Source organism: Peromyscus californicus, unplaced genomic scaffold (assembly GCF_007827085.1).
Source record: "Peromyscus californicus insignis strain IS unplaced genomic scaffold, ASM782708v3 Scaffold_7__1_contigs__length_154581171, whole genome shotgun sequence".
Classification (NCBI taxonomy): domain Eukaryota; kingdom Metazoa; phylum Chordata; class Mammalia; order Rodentia; family Cricetidae; genus Peromyscus; species Peromyscus californicus.
The window spans coordinates 59,858,806-59,874,226 of NW_026294595.1; the positions used below are offsets into that span (position 1 = coordinate 59,858,806).

The window sequence follows — 15,421 nt, forward strand, 5'->3', positions numbered from 1 at the left end:
CCCTTTCAGTGCTTCCTTTAAGATACATTCTATCATTGAATCCATATAGAATGCAACTATGCTGGGTGCATTCATATTCTCGGCCTGAAGTCTAATTTCTCTGCCTTTCCTAGGATAATTATAATTGAATGATATATTTTTATAGGTCACATGGCCTTGTATCTTTACAGGACTAGAATCTTGAACTTCATGCCATATATTGACTTCTTGTATTCAGTCTTTTTATAACTTTGGAAACAATTTGATTAATCAGATTTTTTATGATTTATTAGTTGAGGCCAGTGTTACCAGTTATCTGAACTAGTTATTCCCTATTATTGAAGCAAGGGTCATTTTAGTATTCTAGCCAGTATGACTCATGAAGCCTTTTTACCGGAGCTTGTGAAAATACATGTAATTTTCATCTTTATGGAAATGCAAAGCTCTGTTCTCATCTTACTCAGGATGTTCCTTTATGCTATCTTGAGTGCTTCTCTATGTGTACTAATCCCTTTTCTTATAGAATGCTAAATAAAATGTCTAGGGCTCTCTCTATACATTTATCTCTCTTTTGCCATGTCCATGGTCAGTAGTATCCAAGAGATTCACAAAACGTTACATACCAAAGTATTCAGTGAGGTAAATTGCACCTACGTGTTTGATCAGAAATAGAAATCAACTCCTTACTGCTCTCGAAATACTCTAAATTGAAAAGTCACAAAACAAGAATAAGTGTTTATTTCTACTATACTAGATTATTTAAATATTTGTTTTGGATTTATAAATGACAAACTAATACTAATCAGTATATTTTCTTTAATATTTTAGAAACAAGCAATGTTAGAGAAAAAAATGGCTTATCATTTGCAAAAAATGCAGGATACTGGCATTAAAGATGACATGGGAAGAAATGCATTTGACTATAAAGGACAAAATGGAACTGCTTATGAATGTGAGAATATTATGGCACTAAGAAGGAAGCATTGATCACTGTAATGTAATATCTTACATACTTGTACTTGCTACTCACTTTATGGGCGGTCCCAGACTAACCATTTCCACATTATTGTTCAAGTTGAAAAGATCACATGTGCAAACACACACACACACACACACACACACACACACACACACACACACACGCGCGCGCGCGCGCGCGCGATCCTAAACTAAAATAATCTTATCAACTTGTTTAAGAGACAAATTTGATTGCCCTACAGTTTTTGCACCAATTTCCCTGTACTTAACACATAGTCTACTAACACATTAAAACTAATATGTAAAATAATTGTTTATATACATCAACATTGTGTTTTGGTGTGTTGTCAAGTAGTAAGAATTGAAAGAACCTGGGAAATTAGGGAAATAAAGATGGAGAAAACATGTAGAGAAAAGAAGGGCGAAATAAAATGGAAAAGAATGGAAGAAGGTTTAAAAGAAACAGCATGACTTGACCAAGTCCAATTCATATCAGCTGCATTTTATGTGTAACATTAAGATATTACAGTGAAACTATCTATATTAGTTATTGTTTAACACAGAATTCTAAAAAAAGTTTTAGGAATGCATACTATTGAGGAAGAACACTCATCTCTAAGTCAAATTCAAGAATCTCATAGTCACTGTGGTGTAGCTGGAGAGTTTTCTCTCCAGGTCCCACCAAGCCCTGGCAGTCTGACAGCCCACTTATAAAATAAACACACAGATGCTTATATTATTTAAACTGTTTGGCCTAATGACTCAAGCTTCTAGCTATCTAGTTCTTACATCTTAAATTAATTCATTTCTATAAATCTATACCTTGCCACGTGGCTCGTGGTTTACCAGCATCTTCACATGCTGCTTGTCATGGCAGCAGCTGGCAGTGTCTTCCTCCACCTTCCTGTTCTCTCAATTCTCCTCTCTGTTAGTCCTGCCTATACTTCCTGCCTGGCTACTAGCCAATCAGTGTTTTATTTATTGACCAATCAGAGTGACACATTTGACATACAGACCATCCCACAGCATTGTGGCCTGGTAAATATTCATCAATGTCTTTATGCTGGTATGCATTCCTCCAGAAAGGAAACTACATGCTCCAGTAGATTATAGTGCAGGTTTCTTTCTTTCAAAAGTAAAAAATAGTCTCTCCAAGTATGTCTTTTAAGTTAAATGCATAATATTTCAGAAATAATTATCTTCTCCCATTTGACATTTCTCCATCTTCTCCTCTATGTCTTCTAAATACCACATATAGATTAACAAAGACTTACTTTCTCTTGAGCACAAAAGGGTATTTGATCTTGGCTAATTCTATTATCACTACTAATAATATGTCTTGTTACATTTTTAAGCTTCTGTAAAGAAGAAAAAGAAGCATTTTGATGATATAAAAATAGTTTATCCTGATGGTGACCAGGAATCATTAAAAGGAACATCAGGTAATTGAATATATTAGTAAATATCAAATATTTAGAGTAGTGATTTGGGGGAAAACTGAGTTGGTGGTGATCTTCACTTGAATGCACATGAAGCTTTAGTTTATTCTGATTTTTGAGGCTGCCTGCCATGTATTGCTTTCAGAATTTAATCTCTAGATAACTCATTTAGTGTTTTTGACTGGTCATTGAACTGTCACTTAAGAACAGTTTGATGCAGTATTTATTATTATTAATTATAGATACAAATTGGCTGATTGTACTTTATATTCTCAGAATGATTTTAGAAATCTCAGGAATATTTCAGAAGCTAAATTCATTGACTCCATGATAAAATGAACTTTTATTGAAGTATCACTTTCTATTATTATTAGGCTGTGTCACTTTTTGTTCTTCATTTAAGCTCAGCAGATTATACCATGAGCTCCCAAACAAGAAGGACTCTAATGATAAACCTGAAAATGAAAAACATTGAAACTGAATACTATGACACTTCATTCATTAATAACTCTCAAGGTGCAGTTAATGTGTAAACTTGGAATAACCTTGAAACATATCTTACTGATTAAAACCTAAAGAAAACAAAGTCCACGTTTTTTTTGTTCTCTGTGTGTAATATTTACTTTTTACAAAATCCAGAAACCTGGCAAAAGGACAATGCTACTAATCTTTACCTGTCTAGTCTGTCACAGGACCCTCTGAATTTGAGCTTGTCCATCTCTGTGATGCCTTTAATGAGAATGACTTCTATAGGCTCATGTATTCAAATGTTTGGTCCTTAGTTAGCACAACTGTTTGCAAAGGGTTAGTAGCTGTGGCCTTGTTGTATAAGGAGTGTCACTGGGGGTGGGGCAGCATTTAGGTTGCAAAAGCCAACCCCACCTCCAGTTAGCTTTTCTCAACCTCCTATTAGAGTTTGGGCAACATACCATAGCACCTAAGGAAATCTTACTCTCCCTCTACCAACAGTTATCACAGCTAACTGTGGCTATTTCAGTCATTAATTCTGTGAAAACACATTTGGTTTATTTTTAGCCTCTTTGTAAAAAATTAGTTGACTATCTGGTAGTGTGGGCTTATAGGGTCTTCTGTTTTATTCCATTATTCTATATGTCTTTTTTTGTAGCAGTGTCATGTTGTTTTTGGTATTATGGTTATCTTAGGTTTCTACTGTTGTAATAAAAACCATGACCAAGAGCAACTTTGGGAAAAGGGGTGTATTTCACCTTACCATTGTAGTCCATCAGGAAGGAAAGTCAAGGCAGGAACTCAAGACAGGAGCCTGAAGGCAGGAACTGAAGCAGAAGCCATGGAGGAGTGCTGTTTATTGGGTTGTTCCTTATGGCTTGCTCAGTTTCCTTTTATATACATCCCAGGATCACCTGCACAGGGATTCACTTTCCACACTTGGCTGGACTTTTTCACATCAATCACAAATCAAGAAAATGCCTCATAGGTTTGTGTACAGGCTAAACTAGTGAGGATATTTTCTCAATTGAAGTTTCTTCATTACAGATTACTCTAGCTTGTGTTCATTGGACAAAATACAACCAGAACAATGGCTCTGTAGTATGACTTCAAATTCAGTATGGTGATACTTTCAGCACTGTTTTTGTTCAGGATTGTTTTGGATATTTAGGGTCTTTTGTGCTTACATTTGAATTTGGGGGATTATTTTACTTATTTCTTTCAAGAATTTCATAATAATTTTGATAAGGATTACATTAAACTTGTAGATTGATATTGATGTATGGCCATTTCCACAGTATTAATTATGGTGATCCATAACTTGAGAGGTCTTCCAATTTTCTTGAGTATTCAATTTCTTCAGTGTTTTAAAGTTGTCATTGTAGAGTTCTTTTGTTTTCTTGATTATGTTTACTCCCAAATATTTAATAAGCTTTTGTGATGGACTACAATGGTAAGGTGAAATACACCCCTTTTCCCAAAGTTGCTCTTGGTCATGGTTTTTATTACAACAGTAGAAACCTAAGATAACCATAATACCAAAAACAACATGACACTGCTACAAAAAAGGACATGTAGAATAATGGAATAAAACAGAAGACCCTATAAGCCCACACTACCAGATAGCCAACTGACTTTTTAAAAAGAGGCTAAAAATATGAATTGGAGAAAATGATATTGTCTTCAGCAAATGATTCTGGGAAAGCTGGATATCTACAAGTAGAAGAATAAACTAGATGTCTATTTCTTACCATATACAAAATTCAATTCCAGATGTATCAAATAATGTAAAATATCTGAAACTGTTAGGTGAAAATTAGGGAATGTGCTTAAAGACATAGACATAGACAAGGATTTAACAAGATTACCAAATTACCAAGTGTGTTTGCACAGAATTAAATGACTTCACCCTCAAAAAATGTTTTTAGACAATAGAATGATGAAATGGTGTACTGAATGAAATAAAATATTTTCTAACTACACATCTAATCTGGATTAGCATTTGGAATATATATATATATATATATATATATATATATATATATATATGCACACAAAACAGGAAGTTGACCAATACAACATGTAAATAAATTGATGCATAGGCATTTCTCAAAAGATAAAGCATAAATGGCCAACAAACTGATGAAATAAATGGTCAACATCATTAGAAAAATGTAAGCCAAAACACCTTGAGAAGTGCAAATCAAAACATTGACATTCTTTCCCACTCCAGATGGAATTGAAATCATTAAAAAACAAATAACAAATGCTGATGAGGATGTGGATTAAAAATGAAAGAACGTCTGTCTATGCATGCTGGTGGGAATATAAATTAATCAAGTCACTGTAAAAATCTGTATGGATGTTTCTCAAAAGAATTAAATACAACTCTACCATGTAAACCAGCTAAATCACTTCTGGATATTTACCCTAAAAACTCAAAACATATAGAGAAATTGCACATCAATGTTTATTTCAGTACTGTTCATAATAAATTATGAAATCAAGATAGATGTCCTTCAACAAAAGAATAAAGAAAACATGGTATATATGTATAACAATTATATTTAGTTAAAAAGGGAACATTGTGTCATTTGCAAAAATATATATGCAATTGTAGAAAATTATATTAAGCAAATTAAATCAGACTCAGTGAAAAATACTGCATGTTTTTGCCCATTTGTGGATCCTAGATTTTATGCAGATACATAAAATTATATATTCCTATAAGACATGAATTTACAAGTGAAACTATGTAAGATTAAAGGTGACTAATGATAATGGTAAGGGAAAGAAAGGGAAAAGAGAGTGGAAGTCTATTATATGCCTGTATGGAAATGTCTTTATGGGGGCTGGAGAGATGGCTCAGAGGTTAAGAGCACTGGCAGTTCTTCCAGAGGTCCTGAGTTCAATTCCCAGCAACCACATGGTGGCTCACAACCATCTGTAATGAGATCTGGTGCTCTCTTCTGGCCTGCAGACAGAACACTCACTGTATACATAATAAATAAACCTTAAAAAAAAAAAGAAATGTCTTTATGAAGCCCAGCACCGTATAAAGTGTACACACCAATTAAAAACAAGGGGGTTGTGAAATGTTTGCACTTCAGTGACTTGAAAGTTTGTGTAAATTTAATTTCCCTTGGAAATCGGCTTCAATTCTATAAAGTCACTTAAACCCAAGAAGTAATTTGTGTCTGGGACCATTTTGTAGGAAAAGTTTTTAAACTAGTATTATATTTATTTATTAGACAACAATTTTATCCTGTTTTTACTTATTCATAAGTAGGAGTGGATATGTGAATTTTCAAGATCATTATCTTCAATGTATATTTTCATATCATGCATTTTGTATTGTACTCTCCTTTCTTAACCATTTGGTGATTATCTGTAGACTCTGCTGTGTTCATTTATGTCCTTTTCTTTCCCTGGTCGGTCTTGTTTTTCATTTTTACTGAATTTAGAGTTGCTGTTGGTATTATTACTTTTTTATTTTCTTAATATGTATGTAAATGAATGATTTTCTCTGTCTAACACTAATTAAGTGTTGACAGGAATATGTGAAAGAAGAGAAATTATGATCCACTGGTGATTGATATTAAAATAAGATGATCACTTTGATAGTTTTTGAGGTTACTACTTAAAGTTATATTTACCATATGGTAAGGCATGTTTTATGATAAAGCTTTATTCAATTTAACTGAATTAGATTAGAGACAGATCAATACTTTTATAGATCAATATATATATTTATGTTTGATATATATGTGTATATATATATATATATATATATATATATATTTGTGCATGAAAATTCACAGAAGTTCATGTAAGAAATGGCTGGAATTAAAAACAACTGAGATGTCTATGAACTCATCGTAGACTACAAAATGTGGTGTACCCAAACAGCATTATACTGCATAAAAAAATCATTTTACTTCCTCCAAAATAAAAATAAAGGAAAAGTGTACACACTGTATAATTGCATTCATGTAAAATTTCAGAAAATACAAACTAACCTTAAGAGTTATACATTAGTACTCTTGGGACTAGAAAGATGGATTGATTACAACCATCCAGGGGAGCACATATACAAGTAATCCCAATATATTGTTGATTGAATGAGTCTTTCAGTTGTATTTCTTTTGTAAGTATTGTTACTCATGAATATTTCAAATTTTAATAATTAGTTAAAGAAAATACAATTTGTTTCACTTAACAACATGTTCAAAGCCAAAGGTTTTCTTTCTCATTTACTCCTAGGACAAGTATCAACTGTTGTTAATCATTCTCAGAGTAGTTCAAAGAATGTTACAAAAATATCAGGATCCTCAGTTGCGTATCAGACAGGGATACAGAACAGTAGCTCAGAACAAAAGGTAAAAATATTTCAAATTTTGTGCTTAGTATTACTTCATTTGCTTAAGTTTTATTCATATGTGTTACCTGTTTTACCAACCTGGTATTATTAGGGGAAATGAGTTCTTGCAAGAAAAAGTGATCCCATTCAGGGGCAAGAAAGATTCACTTTAGCTTTATTATCCATGTACTGTGACATTTAACAGAAACAAATCCAAAGCCCATTATCAATAGTGATGATAACATTGCTATTTACTAGTAATATAAGAAATCTATACTCATGTGTTTGACCAAGCACTGGGATAAGCTAAACATGAGAAAGTAAGAAAATTGAGTCAATTGAATGCAAAGGCTAGTGAGGCAACACCCATCTTGAGGACACATTGACTAATTAGGCATAAACATAGAAAATGTTACACTAATCTGGGGTGACTAATTTTTATTCTGGCTCTAGTTCAAAGGAGTACTTTAAATAAGGGTTATAGTGTTGCCTGGGGTTTGAGTTGGTAGAATTGTATTTCTCTTTATCCAGTTGAATGACTAAGTTTGAGAACTTTCCATTGAGTGGCTCACTGTGACTTTAAATAAAGGGCAGACAGAAGAGGAGTAAGACCTATATTGCTATAAATTGAGCTCAATATTGAACTAAATTTGAGATGGCGAAAGGTATTCTGGGAAGTTAAGTATATTCACTGTGCTTGCTACACTTTTTATGACAAACTTTAGACATGAAGGGTAGAAAAACATCTAGATTCATTTGGTTTCCTGAGAGAAGGCAGAATCTCTTCCTGAAGTAATGTTACTAATGAATATTTTTCTCTTTAATATTTTGCTATATAGAGAAATGGAGTAACAAAAAAAATAAGTGATGAAAGAGGTAAGGTTATGAACAATACTAATGATTCTGTTATTAAGTACATAGTTGGACTCCATTGTATGGTTTTAAAAGCTGTTTTGTCTAATTTTAAAAGGAATGATTAGTTTGACTTTTTCATTATTGAAGTACCCTTTCTCTAATCACTTCTTCCTCTTTTTAGTTCACCATAAATCTTGCTGTGAAAAAATCTTCTTAAAACAACTTTTCATCACTTCTATGCCTTTTGCATAAAATTAATTTAAAATACAGCTTTATTTCTTTGTATAAACAATAAGTTGTTGTTGCAGACTGAATACAATTAAAACAGTCCAGTTTGTCCGTGGGCCCTGTTAATTTCATGAGACTAAGTGGTTGTGGTCATCAAAAGATAAGGGTTTCAGATTTTTCACTGGATGCAATTGGGAAGAAGTGACATTTTTAGGCAGTAAACATCCAAATAGATTCTGTCTTTGAAGAAGTTTGTTTAGCTTAAATAGATTGCTGATTTTGATTATTCTAGTCAGTGTAGCAGCTTAGTGGGGAAAATGCTAGAGCAAGCCTGAAAGTTATAATTCACCTTTGGCACTATGGTACACTCATACTTAAAGCTATTTCTTTTTTTTCTAGTTCCTGTAAACACATCAACGAGAGAGTCAATTATTTCAGCTCAAAATTCACCCACAAAGACTAATAGACTTTCACGTTCATCTTTGTGTCCTCAAAAAGAAGAGGTATGTAACATTTAATTTATTATAAATTCAATAAATGAGATATTTTATGGTCATCTTAATATATGAAAATGCCATTCTTTAACCTTACAGTATAACTTCATTCCATGAAAGTTGTCGTACAATTATAAAAATGTAATAACTCACGATCAGGGTATCTAAATATAATCCACAAGGTGTAATATTTAATGTATACATGGAACTCTCAGAGGAATCAGCTGAGATTCTTTGGTGGGCTTCTTATAACACTGATTTAGCACTTTTTATCAGTAATCATGTATCTTTTCATGGAAAGTTATCAGTGGGTATCCAAGTGTATAGCCATTTCAGATGAAATAAACATTATCTATAAATTGCCAACATGTTATCTTAGGAATAAAATCAATACCCTCAGTTCCAATATTAGCATGGTAATAATTAATTCACTATGCTAAGAAGTTTACATGGTTTTCAAAAATTTTAATAGATATTTAATAGATTATCTCCTTATGAATTCTTCATATAAAAGTAGAAAATGATATCATTTTATGTGACTTATAATACATAGCAATTGATATCAAATAATGCAGAATAAAAAGTAATGCAGAATATCTAAACTGTATTATGCTTACCATGATGGTATGTCTCTGTGACACATTTTATTATAAATAAATATTTGTTAACTGTAGTTTTACATAATTAGTTCACTAATCTGCTGTGTCACTAGCTCTGTTAAATATGCTAACAATCAGGAAAAATTTTAACTGTTGGAATAGTAACATTGTTTACCATATTTTAAAGCCTCTAACATTTAAGAAACCAAGAAGGCCTGTTAAAACAATATCTTAAAACACACTGTAGCATACATCTTTGTTTTGTACATTTTCAAAACATTACAAGGAACAAGAGGCCAAAAAGCATGTGTCAAGTTTATTCATGGGATTGTAAAAAAAGTGGCATAATAATATACTCTGTAGGTTGATTATTACAATACTCAAGACTGCAAAATGAGAACATCACTGTGCTACATCCAGATAATGTTCAGTAAAGAACAAGGAAACAATTTATATCAGGACACAAAAATAGAATATGTAAACTGCATTACTGACCTTTCTGAGTATTACATGCTCTACTCACTTTCCATTTTACTCCCAAATGGGTAGCAGATGTTCACAGATACCAAATTTATGGTAAGAAGTTTAATTGTTCTCTGGCACACTGTGCAAAGCCTAAAATTGTCAGACATTTTTCTCATTGCTTGCTTTCACATTTCAAATATTGAAAAATTAAGATACTTAGTGTTATGATTCTTTTTTCTGCAATCAGGTTGAGAGCCCAGAAAAGTATAGAAACTCACAGTCACTCATAGAGGGTACATGGTCTTTTTCAGTACCACTGAGCTGCTGTTTTCAAAAATATCATGCACTTCTAATTAAGTTGATTGACTTCTTTGCCTTTATGAAGTTAATTTAGGGTTACCAGAAAACGCTATATTTGTAGGAAAGAAGTATCATAGCAGGAGCACAGAACCTTCCTCTTAAACATCTAAATCTTCAGTTTTCACTCCTAATGCCCATTCCAACTATATATAATTTCATTGAATTTCATTAAACTCTATAATGATACTGCATTTGTCATGAATACAACTACACGCTGAGTATCAAAGTTGGAAAATCATCAGATGTGTTAAGTATTGTAGACATTTTTGATAAATATATTAATTTTAATTGCACAAATAATAAATATAACATAAGCACAAAACATGAATATTTCTTACAAATGGAGATTTGTGAGAAATTTAACATTATTAATTTTTAAATAAACATATAAATATAAGTTGGTGATAAAAATTTGGAGAAATCTCTCTTCTTCGTGTTTATGTAGCAGGATATGAAAGGTGATTGGAATGGAAGACCAAGCAAGAAATCAAGTTATGTTGGTGAACCAGGTAAACATCAGCAAGAAGTCATGCAGCTATTAAAACATTCTTTCACCTGTCACTTATTCCCATTACAATGCTCTGCCAGTTAATGTATTAATGCAGTGATTTCTGCTAGGTCTTGTACAGAGTACTGAACATTGAAGGAAAATGTAGCCAGGATGTTACCCAGAGCTTTTACCCTATAACAGAAGAAATAGTTTCGATAAACACACAAACCAAGTTTATAAATGCAATAAAGTGTGTGTGTATAAAAGTCATATACTGTATGAAGAGAATACCTAGAACTATGTTATTTGAGTCATGAAGAAAGTTTTATAATTCTTATTAATTATTTATTTTACTTTTTAGATTAGACTATAATTACATCATTTCCCTCTTCCTCTCCTCCCTCCAAAATCTGCCATATACCCCTCCTTCCTCTCATTAAAATATACATATATATATTTCCAAGTACAACATGCTTATTCTGTATAATGTTTTTTGTATGTATGTTTTCAGGGTTGAGCAATTGATATGCTCATCCCTGCGGAAGACTGTTTCTCTTGCTCTCAACATTCACCAGTTGCCCATAGTTTTTGTGTGGGGTTCAGGCCTCCTGGACTTCCCACACCCTCCCACTTTAGAATATCTATTATATTGTCCTTGTTCTGTTTATGTCTAGGTAGTCAAGTCAGTGAGAGTTTATGGGTGTAGCGCCTGACATTACTAGGAGACACGGGCACAGCACGTTGCCTCTTCCTGCAGCTCCTAAAATTTTTCTGCCCTCTCTTTCTCAATGTCCCTGGCCTTTGAAAGTTTTATGTTTTAATCTCATGTTATTTTTAATGAGATATCTCATATCAAAACTGAAATAACTTCCTATGGATGCTTATATTTTATGTCCTTTTTACTTGTCTATTAGCTTGTCTTTTCCTGTCTTCCAGACTTTGAGGCATAGTTTACAATTAAAATAGTATGAATTTAGTACAAACTACTTAGTAATTTGAGACATATCAAACTATTGATATACATACAAATATACAAATACTGTATAATAAGCCAATTGACATATCTTTAACCTCACAGTTACACTTGTGCATGTAAGTTTGAATGTGTGCATGGTTAGAACACTGGAGGTCATCTCTCCTAACAATTTTTAAGTACACAAAAAAAATACTGTTTACAATAGTTAAACTATATATTGGATCTGTAGTATTTATTAATTTTACAAAAGACTAAACTGTGACAACTATCACTCCATATTTCTTTCCTTCAAGTCCATTATATTCTGTTGTTGAGTTTGACAATCTGTATTTCACAAGTAAGGGAGAATATGTGATAGTTGCTTTTCTGCACTTTCGACTTATTTCATGTAACATAATGCTCCCCAGGATTGTGCATGTTCCTTTTTCTTTTTCCTTCCAAGAATGCCCTTAAACTTTATGTCCTCCCGCCTTCACCTGAAGATCCATCTTTCAATGTACAGCTAAGTGCCCATAACAACATATTTTGTATTAAAAAATCCACAAAGTGCCGGGCGGTGGTGGCACACGCCTTTAATCCCAGCACTCGGGAGGCAGAGCCAGGCGGATCTCTGTGAGTTCGAGGCCAGCCTGGGCTACCAAGTGAGTTCCAGGAAAGGCGCAAAGCTACACAGAGAAACCCTGTCTCGAAAAACCAAAAAAAAAAAAAAAAAAAAAAAAAAAATCCACAAAGCTGAGTAGTACACTGTTTATGTCAATGCTGGTTGCATCTATACTCAGTATGTGTATAATTATCCTGTTGTTATTCTGTAAACAATATAATACACTCTATACTCTTTATTTTGTATTAACTACTGTAAATTATCTGGAGAATACAATGTGCAGGAGACATGGATAGATTATGTGAAAATCCTATGCTATTTTGTGTGAAGCACCTTCAGATCCATGGACTTGATCCTCAAACCAATATCCTAAAGATACCAAGGGATAACTCTATACACCAATGTTGGTAATCCACTTACCCATCAACATATATTTCTTTGTATTAGTACATTTTTGTTCCTATAACAAACTACCCAACCTGAAACAGGACCCAGTGTCTTAATTTCAGCTCTTGGGCTTGAGAAATTGACTCAGTCAATCATTACTTGCTGCCCATTCAGAAAAGTGATTTGCTGTAATGATTATTGTTCATGAAAACTTTCATATTGCTTATTTGTGTGTGTGTGTGTGTGTGTGTGTGTGTGTGTGTGTGTGTCTCTCTCTCTCTCTCTCTCTCTCTCTCTCTCTCTCTCTCTCTGTGTGTGTGTGTGTGTGTGTGTGTTGCATTATCTTTTTTATCAGGGATTCACACTGGCCTGGTATTTGAGAAACAGGCTAAGCAGACTCACCATAAAGTTCAAGGCATCTCCCTTAGTCCATCTCCCTAGCAAAGGGTTTATAAGCACATGCCAGCATGTGTGACTTTTTTCTGTGCATTCTAATCTCAGTTTCTTCTCCAAAACCAAAGATATGAAAACATATCCACAAAAACCAAAAAAGTACAGAATTTAAATAGTTTACATATATATGATTGTTATTCATTATTTGAGAAATTAATAGTCACTAATTAAATTGATTTTTAAATGACCCTAAATAAAAACACAAATTTTTTCTTGATAGTCCATTCTACGACTTTTGTTTCCTGTTTATTTGTGTAATTGACATACATAAATCTACACATCTTATCCAGTAAAGCAGTGGAGATGCTCTGCAGAAAGGCCTTGTCTATGTCTTTATTAACCACAGTCAGAGGCAGAATCTCACTGTGTTATATACTAAGTCAAGTCAGACATTTCAATGGAACAAGATAAATAACAAATTGATGAACATCAAGTGCCAAGAAAGCATATACCAAATAATATACTCCAATTAGGTATTGCTGAGAATATTGTGGTAAAGCTATTACATTTTTTTCTTCTTTTTTCTTCTTTTTTCTTTTTCAGCTATTACATTTTTAAGATATATGAATAAACTTGTGATTATAGGAATGAGTTTTCTATTTTTTATTTTAATACATGTTTTATTTTTAAAAATTATTTGTGTGTATGTCTGTGTGTGCATGTGCACAAGTTCAGGTGTCTGAAGAAACTAGAGAATGGTATTGGATCCTTTAGAGAGGGTGTTTCAAAACTGTAAACTGTTTGACATGGCTTCCAGCAAATGAACTTGGGTTCTCTATAAGAGTAGTACATACTCTTACCCTATGATTCCTCTTTCCAGCCCCTTTTAAGTTTTTAATATGAGCATTGTAGAGTGTTTTAGAATTCTAAGGAAGGATATCTATTTGTTTATGTGAGTTTCAATGAAAGATTTCAAAAGATTTAACACAGACTTGGCAAAACCTTTAAAAATAAGAAGTATAAATAAAAAGTCTCCAAAGGAAATGGCCAAAGTAATAGTCCACAGGCATAGAAAGCATGTTACAGTGGGACATTAAATTTTACTCTATGTCTGTAGGCCCTATAATACATGCAGAAGACCTAGGCATCTAGAAGCATTGGAGAGGTAGATACAGAGTTCAGATTTTACAGTATATTGAACTGTGCACTAAGAACTTTGGAAGGTGCTATGAAAGTCCTGAAAAGCTTGGGAACAAGTCAGTTACAAGTGAGAATAGGTTATTTGACAATGATATTGCCATTTTAAAAATTACTGAGAATGAATATAAACTATAGTTTTCTTTTCCTGATACTTAGGATCTCAGGGTGGTGCTCCACCCCCGGGTATTTTTTCTACTCCTGTTTACTCGAATATGTAAGTATCCAAATTATTAACATGGAATCATGTATTCATATTTTGATAATTGCTTAAGTACATGACTATGTGAAATCTTCCCATTTTTGTAGTTCTACTTAGATTTGCTGAAAAGTCATTGCTTAAAAACTTTCAAAACTGAGTTTGAATTGTAGACATAGTGAACGCCATCCTCCTTCCTTCTATCCAGTCCTTTGCTCTCTGTACCCATGATCTTTGCCCTTTTTTCCAGGGTTTCTTTGTATTTCTCTTTGAAATATTTACCTATGACTTTTGAGATTATTGGCTTCTAATGGATGATAAAATAGTTCATCATACCATTTCAATGACTTGATCATCTTTCTCCTTCTTAAAAAAATTTGCAGTGTTGTCCAGAATAATACTCATGTTGGAAATTGAAACCTTTAGAGATGTTTAGCAGCAAAATTTTTTCATTTCTCAAACAAATATTGGGAAACAGATATTTTAGCATTTTTTTCAACTTGAAAAGAACCAGCTACTGTTTTAGAACCATTGTGATCTTTTAAAATATGTTTATATGGGAATAGTATCTGTGTGTGCATGTGTGCACAGACAGAAGACAGAAGTCAACATTACTGGTTGTCTTTATCTTCTCTTTGATATTTTATTTTTTATTAGGCAGAGTCTCTATCTGAACCTAATGCAGCCTTTATGTGTGTGATCAGGATGGGAACCCAGTTCTCATGCACAGCAAGCTATTTACAAAAGACTGTCTTCCCAGTGACCCAATGCTAAAACCTTAAAAGGAAACCATCAAAGCAAATGAAATACAAACCAAACTACACACTTTACAAACCTAGATTCCTGTGTAAATGGCTATATAAAAGAAAAGATCACTGATGACAAATAATTTTCATGTTCAGACTAAGTATTGTCCATGAAGAGTTTCAATGTGAGGTTGATGGGTGTTAATA

General features: G+C 33.0%; 1 protein-coding gene across 1 annotated transcript in view; it reads left to right on the forward strand.

Moving 5' to 3' along the window:
- Window positions 1–15,421, forward strand: part of Fsip2 (fibrous sheath interacting protein 2) — a 71,280-nt gene that overhangs the window by 10,041 nt on the left and 45,818 nt on the right. The window contains exons 8-14 of the mRNA XM_052726005.1: window positions 808–931; window positions 2,313–2,399; window positions 7,128–7,243; window positions 8,064–8,100; window positions 8,707–8,810; window positions 10,671–10,734; window positions 14,429–14,486. Of these exons, the coding sequence (XP_052581965.1) occupies window positions 808–931; window positions 2,313–2,399; window positions 7,128–7,243; window positions 8,064–8,100; window positions 8,707–8,810; window positions 10,671–10,734; window positions 14,429–14,486 (590 nt within the window). The remainder of the gene's footprint in view (window positions 1–807; window positions 932–2,312; window positions 2,400–7,127; window positions 7,244–8,063; window positions 8,101–8,706; window positions 8,811–10,670; window positions 10,735–14,428; window positions 14,487–15,421) is intronic.